This window comes from Antechinus flavipes, chromosome 1, assembly GCF_016432865.1.
Source record: "Antechinus flavipes isolate AdamAnt ecotype Samford, QLD, Australia chromosome 1, AdamAnt_v2, whole genome shotgun sequence".
NCBI classification, from domain to species: Eukaryota; Metazoa; Chordata; class Mammalia; order Dasyuromorphia; family Dasyuridae; genus Antechinus; species Antechinus flavipes.
Window position 1 is genome coordinate 498,270,126 of NC_067398.1, and position 21,102 is coordinate 498,291,227.

The following is a 21,102-nucleotide window of genomic DNA, read 5'->3' on the forward strand; positions in this document are numbered from 1 at the left end:
GAAACAACAGGTAGACCCTCATCTCAAGGAATTACCCATCTAAGGGAGAAACCACATGCATACGAATTAAGGCCCTGGAATTAAGGATTGGGAAAGTAAAGGTAGTAAAGGATGGGAATTTAGATGGGCCTTAAAGGAAGGGGGGGTCGGTGGTCAGAGTGATGGAAGGAGAGCATTCCAGGCTTGGGCGGACAGCCGAGGCAATGCCTTGGGCAAGAGATGGTGTCTCCCGTTGGTCAGTGGCCAGTCTGGCCAGTACCTCTGGATGCATGATTAAGGCCTTAAAAGATTGGAGAGTGGGAGGAGTTCAGTGATGAAGGGTATTGAATGATTCGCCACACAAAAGTCGATCTTCAGGCCCGGTACCAAGTCTGAGCAGGGGGGGAGCCTTGGGAGAATAGAGGGGGAGGGCTGCAAGGTCGTTCTCGCGTATGTTCGATCCCACCCTGAGCGCCGTACTCAGGGTCTCTGGGGCGGAAATTCCGTTTTCGTTTGCAGCAGGAAGAGGAGTTGCCTAAATCGAGAAAAAAGGCGCCAAATAGAGGGCTGAGCTAGACAGCGCGGCTCCCCTTCCCGGATCTCTTTCCCCTGGTCTCTTCCCCCGCTCCAGCCATGCCCGCCGCGGGCTCCGAGCTGCAGAGCCAGCTAGCCCCGGAGTCGAGAGCCGAGCCCCAGGATGTTGCTGCAGCCAGCCCGGGCTCCGACCCCGGCCCCTGCCCCAGCCCACCGCCCCGGCCTCATGGGGAGAAGCAGTATCTGGAGCAGCTTGAGCATATCCTCCAACACGGCTGCAAGAAGGAGGACCGCACGGGCACCGGCACCTTGTCTGTGTTCGGCTTGCAGGCCCGCTACAACCTCCGAGGTGGGGGAGAGGGGGAGGCAGGGGAGCATCGGGACGGGGAGGGGCGGTCTGGCTCGGAAAGCTGGGCACGGTCCTAGGCTAGGGCCCGTGGGAGCCTCCTTCCCCGCCCCCTCCGGGCCCTGGTGTACTTAGGGATCATTGCGGATGAATCAGCCGGTTCTTTGTAGGTTTGAGTGGCCCGACTCGGGAGCGAGCAGAGCGTTTTGGAACCTTGGGAATGCCGTAGTCATGAAAGCTAACCGTGACGGTCACATGGGTGTGCTTTTTAAATGCATTTTTATTGAAATCGTATGTTTTCAATCAGCTACCGTTCCCTAAACTACCCAGCCTTCCTCCAAATGCTCCGAGAGAGCCATTTCTCAGAATAAAGAAAGAAAAAACCTAAACGCCACATTGCAAGTGTCTGATAATGTGCATGGGTAAGCCATCTCTGCAACAGACTGAGTTGGAGGTGGCTTCTTAAATCTCCTTGGGACCAAGCTTGGTCATTGTGTGTTTAGTTTTTCTTCCAGCCCCCTCATTTTCCCCAGAAACTAAAAGCCCATGCCCGCTGTTTGACTTGCTCACTTGTTGTTGCTGTTGATTATTCATGTCCAACCCTTCCTAATCCCATCTGGGGTTTTCTTGGAAAGATACCGGAATAGTTTGCCATTTCTTTCTTCCGTGGGTAAAGGCAAGCAGGTTAGCTGACTTGCCTGGGGTCATATGGCTAGGAAGTCTTGGAGCTGGATTTGAATTCAACTCATCTTCTCTCCAGAGAGGGCACTCTCTACCCCCCCGTTTAAATATACTCAATAGGAAGTCACTAAAACTTTAAAGCATTAGAATTCTAACCCGTGTCTTAAGTAACAGTTCCGGAGCTTTCCCTTGGACCCCATATCTTAAGTAACAGTTCCAGAGCTTTCCCTTGGACCCCATATCTTAAGTAACAGTTCCAGAGCTTTCCCTTGGACTTCAGCCAGCCCCTAGAAAGTGGGGAAGAGACTGACAAAGTCACTTTGGTCTAGCAACCCAATGAAAGAGCAGGAAGGGGAGCCTTCGATGTCACCCATTCCAAACTCTTTCACTTTACAGATGTGGCCAATTGGGCCCACAGAGATGACCAAATGACTTTCTTAGAGTCACAGCTAATAGTGTCTAAATCAAAATTTGAACTCCGTTCTTCCTGTCTAGCCTCCATCCACTACACCAGGGAGATGATGCTTACTTACCTCTGCTGTTTATCAGCTCTGTGACCTTGGGCAAGTAGTTTTCATAATATTTAAATAGCTTTTTTCTGGAGCCAAAACAGCAGGCTGGAGACAGGAGGGCCAGGACAAAAATAGACGTTTAAATAATTTCAGAGTGAAGAAAATGACATTAGCAAATGGAAGCCTTAACACTATTAATCTGAAGCCCCTTCCATACATAAAAGGGCTTGATTCACAACACACTCATTCTTCGATTTTGAGATAGTTCTCATGGTTAGCATTTCTCAGCACAATACAGGTGTTCCTATGTCTCCTGGGAACAGCCATTGTTTCAAATCTTGGGGATCATGTCCACCCTGCGGGGCACAAAACGAGAGGTCTGTGAATGTAACTGCCAGTAACAAGGGACAGGGATTGTGAACATGTGATGGATAGCCCTGTAAAAATAAGGTGAACTAAAGTTCTTAGTGACACTTTGCCAGCAGATGACATCATTCCAGGGTGCAAAGGATTATTGTTAAACTCGGCACACTCAGCCTTAGCTGTGAAAAACAGGGTGTCTCCTAAATATTTTGGCATGTTTGTCAGGTCCTTTTCCCTTTCCACCCTACCTCTCAGTTTCCCTGACTTGTCATTCTCACCAGAGAGAAAATGAATGTCCACCTGCTGTCTTCAATTCTACTCCACAAATACACCACAAATACACTGTCCATTTCAGTTCCATGAAAAATCAGGGGTTCAGTCGATCCTTCCACAGTTACTTGGGGGTTATTGAGAACCAGGAAGATGTATAACTGTAGATATAGCAAGCCTTGCTCAGCACCTTTGGAGTTAGACTACTTGAGGTCTGTATCATAGGCAAGATAGCACTCAGGATTCCCAAAGGTGCCTAAAAGTTCCACAAAAGTCCTTTGGGGGTACAAGTTCCCCTTGGAAATCTGGAGAAGTGAAAAGGACTTTTCTATTTAGAACACAGGATTTGCTGCTTAGTACCCTTTGGTTTGGGGGGAGTCAGTCAAACTGTGGGCCTACACTTTAAAATAAGGGAGCTGGACGAGATAGACTCTAAATTTCCTTCCAACTGTACTAGGACCATTGATGTAAAACACCAACAAACAAAAAACTATCCAACCCATACCAAATGCAAATGATACTCATTCTCCAGAGATTGTAAAAAATAGAGCAGACATTTTATATGCATGATATAGTTCAAGTTCTGTCCAGCCTAAGCAAACAATCTGAAGGCATTTGGGACCCATGAGCAGAGTTATTTTTAATTTTTATTATTTCCATTTGTCTTTAACCTGATTTCTTTTTGGCCTCACTTAACCCAGATTAAGCAAATTATCATTTGTGGGATAAATGGAATTTAGAGTAGTGGCCCAGCTCAGTATCCACCAAGGTTCAGGAGACTCTTCTGGAGGTTATTTTCATGGTGGTTCACAACATTTGAGCTAAAAGGCAGCTTGTGTGACTTATCAGAACACATTTTTGCTTCCATGCTGGCATCCTAACCTTTCTCAGCTAAATACCCCCTGTAGTGTGTGGCAGGTGGCAACACAGGCTAGTTGCACTGAATCCATGATTTCTTAGTTTGTTTTCTTTTATTAATGTTGATTACATCAGTGCCATGTGCTCCTGGAGGAGAGTTATTCCATCTTCATAAATTTTATTTCAGGGTGACCTTCCTAACTTCCTAATGCAATTTTCTGTAATTTTTTTTTTTTTTTTTGTGGTGGTGGTCTTTTTTTTTTTTTTTTTTTCAGATGAGTTTCCTTTGCTGACAACCAAACGTGTGTTCTGGAAGGGTGTACTAGAGGAATTGCTGTGGTTTATTAAGGTAAATTTTTCTAGCTGATGCCTAAAGTTCTCCTCATTTAAGTTTTCTAACACTTTTTACTGCTTTTGTTTTCCCTAGCATCATGATGTTAAATACTACCTTACTTCTGATATAGGCAAAAAGCAAAAGTAATTATCTACTTAGAGAATAGACCCGGCCCCGGGCAGGGGTGGGGAGGGTGGGGAAACTATGCCTGTGGAACATTACATGTATTGGAAGACTCGTGGTGATTTGTTTTTCTGAACTGTTGTTTCTCAAGAGCTGGTTCCCCAGATAAAGGAGGAGGAGAGACATATTTGGAAATGAAGTCGCTGTAAAAAAGATATCAATTTTTTTTTAAGATAGAAAAACTTACTAGTGAAAGTATCAGTCATGAGAACTGAATTTAAAATGGCTCACAGTGAAGAGAAGACAGATGTACTAAAAGCTTTCTGCCTTCATCCTTCTAGTCTTAATTACTGAATGGGTCCTTCAGTCAAACTGAAATCTGTGGAAGACCTTAGCTTAAAAAGGCCCAGGTCTCTCACTGCATCCAGGGCCATCTCCAGTTGATTTGCTCTATATCTGGCTCTGGGGGGGAAAGTGAGGCAGGTGACCTTGCACAGCCCTCCCTCACATAAATCCAATTCATTGCATGTTGTGGCATTTCCTCCCAATGTCATGGACCTCTTCAAGAATGAAAGACAAACAATAATTCTTCTCTTAGTGCTTTTCCTAGTCTGGCCATCCTTCTCTTCCCACAAGCTAGGAGATTCTCACTCCTGGAGGCCATGGATACTAATCTATCCAATGTCTCTTCTCGGGTGTTAAGCCTAATGCTAAAAGCCCATTATCAAAAAGATTCCAGTTTCTAGTCCTGGACTCTAAAACTTGACTCAGTAGCATTAAGCCAGAAATCCCGGGTTGCTGAGTGAGCATAGTGAATAGTGCACTAGGACTGGTGTTTGGAAGGCCCAAGTTCAAATCGGGGTTCAGACTTACTGGCTGTGTGACCCTGACAAATCACTTAACTTTAATTGCCTCGGTTTCCTCTTCTGTAAAATGAGCTGGAAAAGGAAATGGCAAAGCACTCTAATATCGCTGCCAAGAAAATTGCTAATGGGGTCATGGAGAGTTGGACATAAATGAAATGACTGAATAACAATTTCTTAATATAGAAGCTGATGGAGGGAAAATTGAAAACTGCTCTCTTCTATCTCCTGTGTTCTTCTTTTTCCTCCCTTCTAACTGTGAATGTCCTCAGTTATCTGCTCTCTAGAGTCTCTGCCTTGGCAATTTCATCTATTGCAATGACTTTGGTTATCTCCTTCATGCAAATGATTCTCAAGTGTAGTTTTTAATCTCTCCCCATGCTCCATTCCTATATTTCCAACTGCTTGCTGGTATCACACTTGGATATTGTGTAAACATCTCAAAGTCATCTGGTCTTAAGCAGAACTTCTCATTCCCTCTTTGTCCCCAATTTCCTTTTCTTCCCCAGTCTGTTTCTTTTGATTATTTTATCCATTTTCTTCTCTTTTTAAAATTTATTTTATAACTATATGTATATATTTATTCACTATGGAAATAAAGCATTTCCATAATATTGTGTAATTTAACAAATGATTGCACATCAAATTTCAAATCTTATGTACAACTTGGTATTCCTTTTAAATATAAATAAAGTTATGTAAATTTCTTTTTTTCCTTCCTGCCCTGTGCCCCTATAGCTGCCATAAGACACAAATATGTGTGTGTATATATGTGTATATTATGTGTGTGTATATATGTACATATAACATATATATGTACATGTAAAATCCCTATACATATTTCTATTTATCAGCTCTTTCTTCAGATATTGATAGTATCTTCCTTCATATATTTGGGTATTTATAGAAGTCAAAATGCCTTGGTCAATATCATTGTTACTATATACAATGTTCTTTTAGTTCTGCTCATTTGCTCATTATTTTATCTTATCCATGTTTTTCTAAGAACATCAAGCTCATCATATAGCAGAGTAATGATCCATCACAATCACGTACTACAACTTATTCAGCCATTCCCCAGTTGATGGGCATCTCTTCAATATACAGTTGTCACCATAGAGAGCTGCCATAAATATTTTAGAATATTTAAGTTCTTTCCCTTTTTCCTTGATTAAATTTGGAAGCAGACCAAGTAGTCATATCATTAGATCAAAGGATATAGGCATTTTGACAACTTTTTTGGCATAATTCTGAAAGATGCCCTGTCCAGTGACACCAGCCTCTTTGTTTTTCACAAAGAACCTTCCATGGCCTGATTCTGGACATTTTCTCTATCTCCCAAGCTTGGCCTTTGCTTCCTCCCAGCTTCCTTGTTTCCTTCCAAAATATTCATCAAGAAGCCTTTTGTGGTCCCCCTTTATCTCAGTTCTTCCTTCTATTGATTGCTTCTCTTTTGTCCTTTACTTATTTCTTTGCACATTCTCTCCCTTAGTAGGCTGTGGGCTATTTGAGAGCAAGTCTTTTACCTTTCTTTGTGCTTAGCTCAGTGCCCAGTACTAAATTTACTGTTTCTATAGACTTGAAATCTGATTCTTCCCTCTCCCTCCCCACTTGTGATCCATTACCCAGTCCAATTGATTTTGCATTAGCATTCTCTCTCCCATTTAGCCTTTTCTATTCCCACTGAAGTACACTAGTTTAAGCCCTCATTAATTCTCTTATTTGTCCTATTAAAAACCACTTCCTGACTGGTCTGTCTCTTTTCTCCAGGCCCTCCTTCACATTGCTGCAAAAAATTTGTTCACTCCCTTGCTCAGAAATTTTCAATGGCTCCCCATTGCCCACCAAACAAAATTCAGACATCGTTGCTTGGCCCATGAGGCCCTCCAGTATGTGGCTTAACCTAGTTTTCAGGCTTAATGTGTCCTGCTCCTCTGAACACAATCTACAAGGCAGCCAAATTGTTACTATTATCCATTCCCTTATTTCATCCTGTTCTCTCTCTCTAACTTGCACATGTTGTTCCTTAGACCTGGAAGCCACAGCTGGTTAAATTCTGTTCAAGGTCCCTCACCTTCAGAAAGACTTTCCTTCCCTCAGCTGGAATTTATTCCTCCCTCATTTAATCTCCTTTTCCACCTTCATGTCTCAGATGCATTTAATTGTATTTTGATTGTGTAACTTCCTTGATAGTAGGAACCATGATCTTTTTTTCATCTTTGTGACTTAGCAGTAATGGTTACATAGTATGTATTTAATAAATCTTGACTAGATTGAGAGAAAAAAATTTAGGGAAATTGGAACTTTCCAAACAAGAAATTCTTATGAGGAAAGAATGGAGAATAAACTCTTGGAAGAGTTATTTGGCAGATAAGAAAATATGTTGAAAGTGATAGTACTTAAAAAAACAAATCCGAGTTCACTTTAGAAAAGGAAAGAAAGTGAAGGAAGAATTGAGGGGACTTAGAATTTAGGAATTTGAGGGAGAAGGTAATCTTTTTAAAGTTGAAGTTATGAAGGATAAGGAATAAGAGATAGGAACTTGATGTTGGAAGAATATATTGACATTTGATTTATTTTTTCTTCTCTTTAGTTTACATTTATGTGGCACTTTTCACTCAATAAGCATTATCTCATCTGGAGATGTTCTACCTTGCAAAGGAGTCTTATAAAGTACTCTTTAAATATGTGTCATTATTTCATTTGATCCTCATTAACAGCTCTGTGAGAATAGGTACAGTGCAATGCAGGTTTCAACTATGTTATATCCATGTTACAAATAAGGAAGCACTGGGTCAAAGAAATTAAGTGACTGGTCCAAAGTTGTGCAGCGACTGCATCTGCATCAAGTGCATGAATTGTGTCTCCCAAGTATAGTTTCACCACACTATCCTGCCTTTCTTGGAAGTCTGAGAGATAGGGGCAGCTAGGTGGCTCAGTGGATAGAGCACCAGTCCTGGAGTCAGGAGGACCTGAGTTCAAATCTAGCCTCAGACACTTAACACTTCCTAGCTGTGTGACCCTGGGCAAGTCACCTAACCCCAAATACCTCAGGGGGGAAACAAAAGGAAGTCTAAGAGATAGAGGTGCATCCCATTGCTGTCACAGGGTAAGAATTCCCAGGCACAGGTGATGCCATTTTGGTAGGCCCCTGAGTTTTCTGACAGTGGAGTAGAAGGACTTCTTTCTTACTTCTCGTAGGGTTCTACAAATGCTAAAGAACTCTCTGCCAAAGGAGTGAAAATTTGGGATGCCAATGGATCTCGAGATTTTTTGGACAAGCAGGGATTCACTACCAGGGAGGAAGGAGATTTGGGACCAGTATATGGCTTCCAGTGGAGACATTTTGGGGCAGAATACAAAGAAATGAACACAGGTGAGGAGACTTGGGTGATGAGTCAGCTTTGCACATGTGTTGTCAAGAGTGTAGGTGTATTCTATTATTTCAGACGAGAGTATGGAGAAATAAGAAAAGTGTACTGGGGGAGTAAAAAAAAAACAGTCTGTTACCCACATGAGGTCTCCTGGACAAATGCCTCTCTTCTGGATGGTATGAATGCTGAGAGGCAAGGAGTAGCTTCCAAAGCTGAACCTCAAAGCATCTTCCCCAAGTGGTTTCTTTATAGGAAAATAGATTATAGAGTTGGAATGGTCCTTAAAGGCAATCTAGTCCAACTCCCTATTTAGGAAACTGAGGCCTGAGAAGGATACATGAGTTGCCCCAAATCACCCTAGTATCGAGTGTCAAAACATCAGGCTTATAGGCCTATTCCATAGACTCTAAATACTTACACCTTTTTTGAGCTCCAGGATCTTCTTTTATTTATGATTCTTGCCTTTTTCTGTTTTAAAGCTTTACATACATTTCCATTCCTCGAATCTCCCATCAAGTCTTATTTCCGAGCAAATGCTTTTCAGAGCAGAAATTACTGACCTTCCCTTGGTTCCAACTTCTTTGTCTTTACTAGTCTAATTCAGAGTTTTCCCCATTTGCCTGTGTTTATTTCCTTACAAATTTATAATAATCTAGGTACATATCCAAGTAACATAGAATTAATTTTGTGTGATTATACTTAATTGTAATGATGGACATTGTTTTTCTTGCTTTCTCAATGGGTGGGGGAGAGGGGCAAAGGGAATTTGGAACTGAAAATAAAATTGAATTATTATAGCATTTGTCATCACAGGCTCTTGTAAATTCCTGGAGCTTGACCTATCTGATCATAGCTACTATTACCACTTATTCTATTTGGCATCCCTTTGACAATATGGTTTGTTTAATTTTTCTCTAACTGTACTGTCTTTAAAAAAACAAAAAAACAAAAAACCAACCACATTTCTTATCCCCTTTTTTTGAGGGGGGAAAAAAAGGAAGTTTTTACAAATTCAGAGCCAAGTAATAACTGTCAGGGTTCAGGATAACAGACAAACATCATGCAGTGGGTAGAATAATACACTTTAGAGTCAAGCAGATCTCAGCTTGAATCCTAAGTTCAGTCTAAGAAAGAAACTTCCAACAAATAGGACCCTCTAACATTGGAAGTGGCTATTTCATGATTTCACCATTTTTAAGAGGGCAATTAAGATCTCTTCCTTGAAGCTCCAAGATCCTACAATTTTCAGAGTTTTCTTTGTGCTCTCATCCTATTGCTTATAAATAGTTCTGGATTTTTTTTTTTTAAACTTTCAGATTATTCTGGGCAAGGAGTAGATCAACTACAAAAAGTCATTGACACAATCAAAACCAACCCTGATGACAGAAGGATCATTATGTGTGCTTGGAATCCTAAAGGTAGGTATCCTCTAAAATAAATTATAATCATATATCAGCCAAAAACTTGTTGATTTTTCTAAAATATTTGAATCCATTTGGATTTAAGCATTTAGGAAGTATCTAAAAATTAAATGATCGTATATAAGTTAAGGGTTTTCTTTGAATCTCTAAGTGACTGTGCTCTTACAAAAACATTTCTTAGCAGTTCTGTTCTGGGAAAGCATGTTAACAATAGAAAAAAATATTTAGAAATACTTAGAAACAATATGATGAGAGCATAAAGAGAAAACAGAATATTGTAGAATTTTAGAACTTTCAGGAATGGACGTTAGTTGTTGCTGTGAAGCTAGCGTATAGAACCTTGGCCGTGGAATTTGGGAGGATCTGAATTCAAATACTCAGTAGCTGTGTGATTGTGGGTAAAAAACTTAATCCTATTTGCCTCAGTTTCCTTGTTTGAAAAATGACCTAGAAAAGACTGTGACAAACCACTTTGATATCTTTGCCAAGAAATGGGGTTATTGACAGAGACACATTAACAGAGAATTTTGACAAAGCTCTAATCCAGTTTCAATTGTATTTTAAAACACTATTAAGAATAAGGTGGTACAAGTGTTACCTTCATATACCCTCCCACAATTGCTCAGATAAATGACATGAAGCTGAGTGTGGTGGTAGCAACCTGTAATCCTCGCCATACAGAGAAAAACTAAATGAGGAAGCTCAGAATCCTTATCTTTTCCCAAGTTAGTAAGCATTTGACACCTGCTGTTATGTGGGAGGGCAGCTAGGTGGTATGGTGGAAAGAGCACAGGATGTGGGAGACTCATCTTCATGAATTCAAATTTAGCCTCAGATACTTATTAACTCAAATATTATTAACTCAGATAACTATTAACTTGAGTGAGTCACTTAACCCTGTTTGCCTCAGTTTCCTCATCTGTACAATGATCTGGAGAAGGAAATGGCACGCCACTCTAGTGCCTTTTGCCAAGAAAACCCCCAATGGGGTCACAAAGACTTTAAAAAAGTGACAACAAATTATGTGCCAGGCACCAGGATACAAAGTAAAAAATAAAAGTCCCTGGCCATAAAGAATTTATAATCTGCTAGGGTTAATATGATTATTAGTTATCTTTTTTCTTACTGTCACTGCAATATCTAGCTGGCTCAATGAATAGAACTCCAGACTTGGAAGTCAGCAAGATCAGAGTTCAAATCCAGCTTCAGATATTTAATCTCTGCCTAACTCTCTGTAACAAAGGGATGGTAATATCATTATTAACCTCCCAGGGTTGTTGTGAGGATCAAATGAAATAATGTTGGCAAAGCACATTGCCAGCCTTAAAATAAATACCAGTTATCATTATTATGATTATCACGATAGGTTATTTTGAGACGAGAGTAGATGAGGAGCACAATATGCAGCCAGCATGTTTTAAAATATTTCATATTTTTAGAACTATGCTGATAAGACTCTTACTTACATTCTCCTTTTTTCTCATTCCTGGTTGCAGATCTTCCTCTGATGGCACTGCCTCCATGCCACGCTCTCTGTCAGTTCTATGTATTGAATGGCGAGCTCTCTTGTCAGTTATATCAACGATCTGGAGATATGGGCCTCGGGGTACCGTTCAACATTGCCAGTTATTCCCTGCTCACCTACATGATTGCTCATGTCACAGGTCTGAAGGTAGAAAACTTTTCTTAAGTTAAGCACCAAATGAACCACTGCGTTCTTCATTATTACAATAATCATATATCACTTTTTGGGATAAAATGGAGAAATTTTAAAATGTCTCCAAAAAAGAGTGAGAATTGTGTCATTCTTTACCTTCTGATAAAATCAGGGACTAAATCTTTAATCTCATTGTTGCTGTGTATTAATTGAAAGGTTTTGATGAGAAGCAGTATAGTGGAGTGGCCAGAATCCTAGATTGGAGTCTGGGTTGAAATCTTGTTTCAGACATGTCACTTAATTTGTGTATGTCTTGGTTTCCTCCTCTTTAAAGTGAGGATGTTAATTGAACATATATAACCTATATCTGATGGCTTACAGTCATTCTTAAAAGGTTGTCATAGGGTAATCTAGAGAAATAGGGTTTTAGTTTTTAAATATAGAGAGGATTCTTAAAATCATAAACCTTAGATCATAATAGATTATAAAATTAGGAGTCACATATGTTTCTTGACTTGCTCAATAAATATTAATTGCTTAAAAAAGTTAAAATGAGGATGTTGGACTTGACCTCTGAGGCATATTCCACTCCAAATCTATGGTTCTGTGACACATTATAGAAAGAACAAGTCTAAACAAATTCTAAACTGACTTGTATTTTTTTTTTAAACTGAATTGTTTAAATTCAATTATTTAAGCTGAATTGTTTAATTCAGTTTTGGCAAAAGTGGATTTTGTACTCTTAACATGTTTTCTTTGTTTAAATTTGTTTAAATTGCATCATTACTGCTTTGTTTCTTCTCCCTGTATTTTAGCCAGGTGATTTTGTACATACTCTGGGAGATGCTCATATATACTTGAATCATATTGAGCCACTGAAAATTCAGGTAAGATGCTTTTTCTGAATTTGTGTGTGTATGCATGAGTTCTTTGGTCATTCAGTTGTGTTTGACTCAACACTTGATTCTACATTTGTCCGTGGAGTTTTTTTGGCAAAGATACTGGACTGGTTTGCCATTTCCTTCTCCAAGGGATGAAGGTAAATAGGATTAAGTGACTTTATGGGGTCATATAGCTAATAAGTGTTTGAGGCCAGATGTGAACTCAGATTTTCCTGATTTTCCAGGTGCAGTATTCTGTCCTTTGAGCTCCTAGCTGCCTTGTATGTGTATACATATGCCAGTAATATTTTTTTAACCAGTCTTGCCTAATGCTTACCATGAATCTGTCACTCTCTGGGTTACTTGTTTTGTTTTTTCACTCTTTCTGTAGTATTCTATGATATCATTAGGGAAATACCGCACAAAAATAGCAGTTTTTGTAATAAGGAATACTTTGGCATCGTGGAAAGCCCCATCTTTTCCCAACCAGTCTCATTTTTAAATCATTTCTAAGCATAGTTCATTCATGTGTAACTCCTTTCAAAGCTATATACACATATTGGTAGTCTATTTTTCAAATTTAGTCCATTCATTATTATTAATATAACAACTATCCAATAATTTGTTATTTCTAAAATATAGACATTAGAATTAATATATATTTTGGAAATGGGAAGTTTATTTTAAAAAATACTATCTACTCAGAAAAGCCAAAGGATAGGATACCTACCTGTTTTTGCCTAGAAAAAGAAAAGAAGCATTTATCAAGTACCTAATATATGTCAGACACTGCTAAGTAGATGCTAGTTTTATAGTTAAGGTGAGGAAGCCAGGTCCAGGGTCATACAGCTAGTGAGGTTCTGAGGTTGGATTTAAACTTAACTTTCCCCACTCAGGCCTAGCACTCTATCCACTGCTGCTATATAGAGACTATATGCTCCCCATATGGTACCTCCATGATGTTTTCTCATACTGAGCCTCTGAAAATTTAGGTGAGTTATTTTCTGTGGATGTGTGGTGTTTATCTGATTTCTACCTTTTAATTATGCTTTTAGCTTCAACGAGAACCAAGACCTTTCCCTAAACTCAAAATTCTTCGAAAAGTTCAAGCTATTGATGATTTCAAAGCCGAGGACTTCCTGATTGAAGACTACAATCCGCATCCAGCTATTAAAATGGAGATGGCTGTCTAAAACAGCCTGAATGTCCAGTTGAAAATGTATTCTGTCTTTTCCAGGATACTATGTAGACTGTATATTGTTATAAAGCATCTTTATTTTGGCAAACAAAATGTAGTTTATGTTATAAAGATATGAAAAGGGATGTTAGGAGTGGAGGAAATCTAATTCACCCCTGTGACATAAACACATAGGTAAGATGATTATTTTATATTCATACACACATTTACGTGTGTATGTGTATGTACATAAAATAATCTGATCTGAAATAGTTGCACCTGACAACTTTAAAAAAAGTGAACACCACTATTCCAAATATATAGAGAATGGTTATAAATAAAGTTGCAATTTTTGTCTTATGTAATTATTAAAATAAAGCAAGTTCTGCATTCCAGAGTAGATGTTTTCTTATTCTTTAATGTAATACATCCATGTTCCCCTACACATGAATTCTCTATTTACGAGTGAGAGATCTCTTTGGACTATCTTAAGTTATCTCTATCAACTAATGCTTTATGGAGCATTCACTAAATGCAAAGCATTTTATAGTTATAGTTCAAGTTATAGTTCAAGACGATTAAAAATGTCACTAGTTGACTCCCATTTAAACATTTTTTAACAAGTATTCACCAAGAAAGATGACATGTAGACATGACAAAGCAAATAACTAACAAAAGTCACTCATAGCATATTTTAGATATAATATGGTTTATACTTTCTGAAACATGTCTATCAGCTTTTACGAATGACTTTCACTATTGCTCAACTTTGCTTGTTACAGAACCTGAATTGCAGAATAAATTATATCATTTATAGTTACAGATATTATTGCTTGTTACAGAACCATGTAGCCATCAAATTCTACTGGATTTTGGAGGTTTCCTTTTTTCTTTTTTTTTTCCACTTGGGAAATGGATGACATAGGAAATAGACTTTCAAATAGGTGGAGTCACAAAAGCTGCTGTTTCCAGTATTGCCTTTAGGCCTGGCCTGGCCTGGCCTTGCCATAAGGAGGTCTGTAACTATAGTGTATGTACCCAAAGCATGGCTCAGGACAGGAGGGTTGTGATGGGAGCTTTCTGGAGTTGGGAAAAATGAGGGATGTCATGTGGCCTCGCTTTGCCCCCACAAAGATCTTGCTTTATCTCAAGTATGTTTATCTTTTCAGAACAACAGGTCATGAAGGGACCTGTGTCTTCCTGGAGTAACATAGTCTTGACTCCTATAATCTGATGCTTGGGTATGCTTGAGGCTATTTTTCTCTTGGGGCCAATAAAAAGCCTTTGGGAATGAGGAAGCTCTGCCTTCTGCCATCTAAAAGGCTCCAAAGGCCTCTCCTAAAGGCTCTCCTACTCTCCCCACTCCAGCTGTTTGTGCTCTACGTCCCTGGAAGCAAGTGTTTTGTATAGACTTCTCTCTTGGTGCTGTCCCTCCCTTCCAAAGTAAATAAGCAACTTTAATCTTTGACTCTAGACTCGGCATCCAGCATAAAGGACTCACAGCCAGACTGACCCAACACTCAGGCTCATCAGCAGCCTGCTCTTTTCAGGACTAAGCCATCCCCTTCTGTTCTCTTTCATCTTCTATTGAGGGGGCGTGGACTGTTCGGGACAAAAGAAGTCAGCACTTTGGGTTCTCATTCTGCCTCTAGTTATTGGACTTGGGACCAATCATTTTACCACTCAGCCTTGATTTCCTCAATTGTACTCTTCATTTCTCTTCCTGTCTGCCATTATTGGGGCTCCTTGGAGAGTTAGTGTATATTTATGGACTATCAAATAAATGTCATAACATATACTTGACTTATGATCCACACTGAAAGTTTTAAACTATGTTGGCATTTTACTTAGCATAAAATTTTCAAACTATCAATATTAGTACAATAGGGAACACAGTTGTGAAAATTTCCCATTATTTCTCAAGCTTCCTTCTTAAGGTTTAATTAGGGATTTATGATGAATCTTTCCATCTAGACCTGGCTGATTTACCTATTCAGAGATGTCACTTAAGAGATAGTAAGACTTTTAAATTTCATGGCATGTAGTCAATGCTTGGAAGACATGTTTAAAAGAATGAAAAGGGACCAGCTTTTCCTCTCCTCTTTCTAATAAACAGTAGAGACCAGGAGGAGCTAACCCAAAATACCTTTGAGGGATGGATCAATGGAACAGGTTAGGTTCACAAGACACAATAGTCAATGACTAATCTAGTGTTTGATAAACCAAAACCACCTTTGATCTCAGTGTTCTTATCTTGCCTTTGTTCCATATCAAATATCATCCCAGGGACTTCAGGGCTCATCATTTTTCTTCTTTTTAAAAAATGTATCATTTGTAAGAACAGCATTCTGATATAACATTTCTTAAAATGTACTTTAACATTTTAACATAGCCAGTCCTACATGAAAACACTGACATACATAATAAATATATTTTATCTTTTAAGAAAATAATCAAAGAATATGGTTCCCAGATCATTGAGGAGGATATCTGAGATTTATCTCAACTGATTAAATCTTGTGATTTGAATGATATTGTTACTGTGATATGTCAAATCAGATAAGCTTTCCTCCCCTCTCCATTAAAAATTCATTTGTATGAGAAGAAAAAGCCATAGTAAGGCTAAGAACTTAATTTTGCTGAGCAGCCAGGAGCTTCTGCCAAACTTCACCCCCTGGAAACTGGTGCTTCTTTACAGACTCTTCTTTCATTTCTGTGGAGTAGCCGGCATCCTTGGGAAAAAAAATACATAGTTTAATTAAGCAGTGATATCCCAAGAGAACAGAAACATAAGCCTTCTTTGCTCAGTGTGATACTGCTACTCTCAGAAATAGAGTTGCCTTGACCTCTTTTTAATGAAAACCCAACTATAAGGCAATTCAATTGTTTTAATTATCAGACTTTAGATGCTTTAAATTAAATATATTTGTCAACTTTCAAGACTTTAAGTCTGCATATCATCACACTGAACTGAGAAATAAAGGATAAACTTGGAAAAACTTCCCTTTTTTGGCCCTAATAGTTATGTCTACAGAGATGAAATCGAGCAATTATGGTCTCTATTAATTGTTTAACTGAATGATAATAGTTTGAATGATAATTTAGTTATGGTTATAGTTACAAATATATCATTTATAGTTATAAATATCTTGTTTGATCCTCAACCTTGTGAAATGTGTGTTATTATCCTAATTATACAGATGACTAAGCAGGCAGCTAGATGGTGCAGTCAGGGCCAGAAGTCAGGAAAACTCACCTTCCTGGATTCAAGTCTGGCCTCAAACATTTACCAGCTCTGTGACTTTGAGCAAGATTTACCTGGTCTGTTTCAGTTTCCTTATCTATAAAATAAACTGGAGAAAGAAATGACAAACCACTCCAGTATCTTTTACCAAGAAAACCCCAAATGGGGTCACAGAGCCAGAAATGACTGAAATGACTGAACAACAACAGATGAGTAAACTGAGGTTGATAGCTTAGGTGATGAGAAAATATGTATGATACTTTGCAAACCTTAAAGAGCTATATAAATGCTAGATATTATGATTATCATTTGTCTTGGGTCATGGATAAGTGTCTAAGGCATGATTTTTAACATCTTCCTGACTCAAGTTCAAGGACCTAACCACCACAACACCTAGCCCTGCAATGAATGAACATGGGCAAGAAAATAATAGCATAAATTTTTTTTAAATTTGTTATTTTGTATTATAACTTTTTATTGACAGTATATATACCTGGGTAATTTTTTACAACATTATCCCTTATACTCACTTCTGTTCTGACTTTTCCTTCCCTCCCTCCATCCCACCCTCTCCCCTAAATGGCAAGCAGTTTTATACATGTTAAATAAGTTATAGTATATCCTAGATACAATATATGTGTGCAGAACTGAACAGTTCTCTTATTGCACAGGAAGAATTGGATTCAGAAGGTAAAAGTAACCTGGGAAGAAAAACCAAAAGCATAAAACTTTTGAATTTTTCCCTCTTCAAGTTCAAATTTTTGGAAAACTGAAATAATTCCTTAAAAGCTTTCTGAATGATGACTATGATGTTCAGGACCAACTCTTAAAATGGAAATGCTATCTAAAATATTTTCATAGAAGCCTGTTTCAAAGAAGTCCTGAAGTCATGGTAATCAAATCTTATATAACAGCTAGATAAAATAATAATTTTGTTTTTATTTTGTAAGGTTGCAGCTCATTCCTAAGCCTCAGTTCTGATGATTTTAATAATAATAGATATAATTTATGTAGCACTTTATGACTTGCAAAATGTTTCACAAATACCTCCTTCAATCCTCATGACAACGCAGAGAGGTATATGCTATTATTTTCTCCATTTTATAGAAGAGGAAACAGATATAGGTTGAATGATTGGGGTAACCCTATAATATCTAAGACTTGAATTCAAGTCTTCTGGATTCCAAGCTCAGTTCTACACCACAGGAGAAACCTTATAAAAGAAATCTGACTTTTATATTCTGATCATCAGAAATTATGTTTTTGATAGACTTAAAAATAAAGAATAATTCAAGCTCTTGGTTATAGAGGTTGAAAATACCTCCAGGGATAGAATCATTATGTTTTAATTTTTCTGGGTTCTTTTTTAAATGAATTAAGCAAACCAGCAAAATAATAAATCTGAGTACATGCCTGGAAACTGTCAAGAGCAGCTACTTAACATTTGGACTGCCACCCAAGGAATGAAATAAAAAAACCCTTTATTGAATTTGAATTTTCTATCTATTTACTCTTTTTCAATTTTAACTTATGGTAACAAACAACTTAATTCACACCAGAAAGACAGCATGGTAAAGTAGACAAAAGAGCAAGTTCCTGATTCAGGAAAATCTGAATTCAAGTGTTTCTTCTGACACATTCTGGCTGTGATCTGGAACTAGTCACTTAATTCCGTAGTATCTTACAGAAAAGTTACAATTCTGCATTAGAAAAGAAATCCCTATACCAATGAAGTCCTGGTTGTCCAACCCCCACTCTCCCAACCTCAATTATACATGTAATGGGGTTTTAGCATAGAAACACCAAGAGATGCTTTTGAAAGTGGATATTCTGCACTCTGCTACCACATGGGTAGAAACAGACTCTTTTCACTGGTTGCATATTTCAAATTACCATATTCTGACAGTCTCTCCAAGAGCATCCAAGGAATTAAAAGTCCTGTTCACCCACAGCACAAGCTTCCTAAACTGAGCTGGGTGGGATGAAGAGTGACCTTCCTCCCCTCCCCCACTTTTAGGATCTGTGGCCCCCATTATTAGATTTGGGATTCTATTTTGTTTGTCCTTTTTTAGAAACAGGTGGTGAAGTCTTCTCTAGTGGCAGGATTTCAGGTTAGGTATTACTGCCAGTCCATCATGGAAAGCCCAAGATTGGACTTTGAACTTGGTGGGATTGTGCTAAATAAGAAGTGAGTTAAGTCCCATCCAAAGGGATCGAACTGGTGTAGTAGAAAATTATTACACTTCGCATCCTCTCAAATTTGCAGGAGTGATATTTGTATATTTGTCCTTATTATACCTTGAAGTAAATATTCTTCAGTTAAAACTCATCTATTGAGAGAGTAAATTGGTGGGCTGTGATGGATCTTCTAAAGTTAAGGGAACACAAAGTTAGAGGCTTGATTAGAGACTAGAAACCCTCAAACTCCCTTAAGGATACCAGAGAACCCTGAGATATGGGTAAAATATAACACATTTAATCTTCAAGTAATGGGGTCAGGATAGTCACTGTTAAATATATACGATAGGGTTAAGAGAATCTATTTAGATCAAAGCTTCTTAAACTGTGGATAACAAACCTATATGGGGTGGCGTAACTGAATGTAAGGGTCATGAAAAATTTGGCAACAGTAAAATGTTACTGAATGCAATGACCAAGAGTTAATTCAAAATCAAATGTGTAATCAATCTGAGGTATTTCTGGCAGCATTTGCTGTGTGGCATAGCATGACTTTCCTGCAGCCTTGGTTTTGAACACACAACATGAACACTTTGCATTGCACATACACAAATACTGCCAGAAACACTGGCTCAGATTTGAGAATGAGTTGAGTAAAAATTTCTTGGGCAAAAAGGGGATCACAAGTTAAAAAAAGATTAAGAAGCCCTGATTTAGACCACTTGGTATAATTTAGATATAATTTATTGTTCTCAGCCTACCTTAGGAGGCATGTATGAGGCTTTTTTGATTACTACGGGATACTTGAAGTGTTCATGTAGATGATCTACATATTCACAAATCCTAGGAGAAAAAAAATAATTGACATATTAGTTCATAAATTAAGTAAAGCCAATATTATTTCTTAAAAAGAAAGAACAGCATGCTACACTACTCAGAATATTTGATGTTCTTTGAAAATGCTTTTAGATTTTTTTCCCCCAAGGTATCATCTAAGAGGGTGTAGTGCTTCCCAGGAGGCAAAAGATCTGGATCAGAACCAGAGAACTGTTGAAGGTTCCTTTCTGGTCCATTAATTCAATCTGATCTTGTATTAAAAAAGATAACTGTTAGATTGCTTTGGGAGTGGGAGAATCTTTCTATACTAGTCCAAGATATCACCCACAAACAGCAGGATGTCAATATGTATGGAAGCCTATCCCTTCCCCACCTTCAGTTCTTGGAAGAAGTTACAGTGAGAGGGATTGAGGCCTAGTGAAAGAGAAATAACTTAGGGAATTTAGTGAAATCAATGTTTCAGTTAGTGTTTCAAGTAGTCTTGTTTTGAAATTATTTAATCAACTATTAATTGTCCTAACCATTATAACAGTATTTAGGGTCGCCACTATTAATGGATGACTAGCTGGAGCACAAGAGATGGGATATATATTTCTCAAAGAGGCTTTGAAATTCCACAGAAAAGGCTTCTAGATCATAATACATCCCTTTGAGAAGCAAACTGTCTACAAGGGGTAGTTTGCTGGAATGGCTAGAGCTGTAATTTGAAATCTTAGTTTTACCATTTAGTTTCTGTGTGATTATGGGTAGACCCCTTAATTTCTTTGGGTTTTATTTATCAAAAGTCTTTCGGAGATCTTAGTTCATGATTCTATAAGCACTAATAATAATAATAATAAGTAGCATTTATAGAGTACTTTATGTAGAGGGCTGAAACTCCAAAAAGGTATGCTTGAATCAGATAACTGAGCACTTAAGGCTAATTACCTATGTGATGTGAGATAAAGACTCTATTAGCCTATGTTTGAATAATGGCTCTTCTCATCACTGGTGCTTGCTAAATGTTTAGTGTTAAGATAATCGTAGGCAAGGATTAGAGGGTGGGGAGAGATGCCAGAGTCACTTGGCGGCAGGACAAGGAAGAGAGAGACTGATGACTCTGGACGCCAAAATCCAGGAGACATTTTTGGCAAGCCTCATGGCAGTTTGCCTGCCTCCTTCACTTCTCCCCCTACAGACCAAGGACTTTAATTTATCCTGACTCTGGCTGACCCCAAGGTCCTCCAGGGAGCTAGCCTGTACTTTACATTTTGACGCCCAATATGAGGCAAGGACCTTAATTTCACTGAAGAAGTCCCTGTAACCAGGAAATAGGGTATTTTAATAGACAAATAGAGAACTTTGTTAAGAGGTAAACTAGTAACTTTCGTTTTCTAGATGAAATGGGGCAGATATTAGGAAAAGATTCTCAGAACTCCCTTTCAGTCCACTCAGCAGAATGAATTGTATGCAATCATTCTAGCTCTTGTT

General features: G+C 38.4%; 2 protein-coding genes across 3 annotated transcripts in view; one reads left to right on the forward strand and one right to left on the reverse strand.

Moving 5' to 3' along the window:
* Window positions 1-507: 507 nt before the first annotated feature.
* Window positions 508-13,768, forward strand: TYMS (thymidylate synthetase). The gene is made up of 7 exons (XM_051970373.1): window positions 508-862; window positions 3,819-3,892; window positions 8,065-8,239; window positions 9,554-9,655; window positions 11,155-11,330; window positions 12,131-12,202; window positions 13,252-13,768. Exons 1-7 carry the CDS (start codon window positions 613-615, stop codon window positions 13,387-13,389), a joined length of 987 nt encoding a protein of 328 aa, XP_051826333.1. The 5' UTR covers window positions 508-612; the 3' UTR covers window positions 13,390-13,768.
* Window positions 13,769-13,771: 3 nt separating this feature from the next.
* The window catches only part of ENOSF1 (enolase superfamily member 1), a 53,857-nt gene continuing 46,526 nt past the window's right edge, over window positions 13,772-21,102 (reverse strand). For both annotated transcript variants that reach the window (XM_051970370.1, XM_051970371.1), the window contains 2 exons: window positions 19,557-19,638; window positions 13,772-16,105 (listed from right to left, as the gene is read on the reverse strand). In XM_051970370.1, the coding sequence (XP_051826330.1) occupies window positions 16,004-16,105; window positions 19,557-19,638 (184 nt within the window). In that variant the 3' untranslated portion in view covers window positions 13,772-16,003. The remainder of the gene's footprint in view (window positions 16,106-19,556; window positions 19,639-21,102) is intronic.

Excerpts from the sequence above, each read along its gene's own strand:
- TYMS (XM_051970373.1), top strand. The coding sequence starts at position 613 with ATGCCCGCCGCGGGCTCCGAGCTGCAGAGCCAGCTAGCCCCGGAGTCG. Across the intron at positions 863-3,818 it reads GGCCCGCTACAACCTCCGAG|ATGAGTTTCCTTTGCTGACA; the intron begins GTGGGGGAGAGG and ends TTTTTTTTTCAG. Across the intron at positions 3,893-8,064 it reads AATTGCTGTGGTTTATTAAG|GGTTCTACAAATGCTAAAGA; the intron begins GTAAATTTTTCT and ends TACTTCTCGTAG.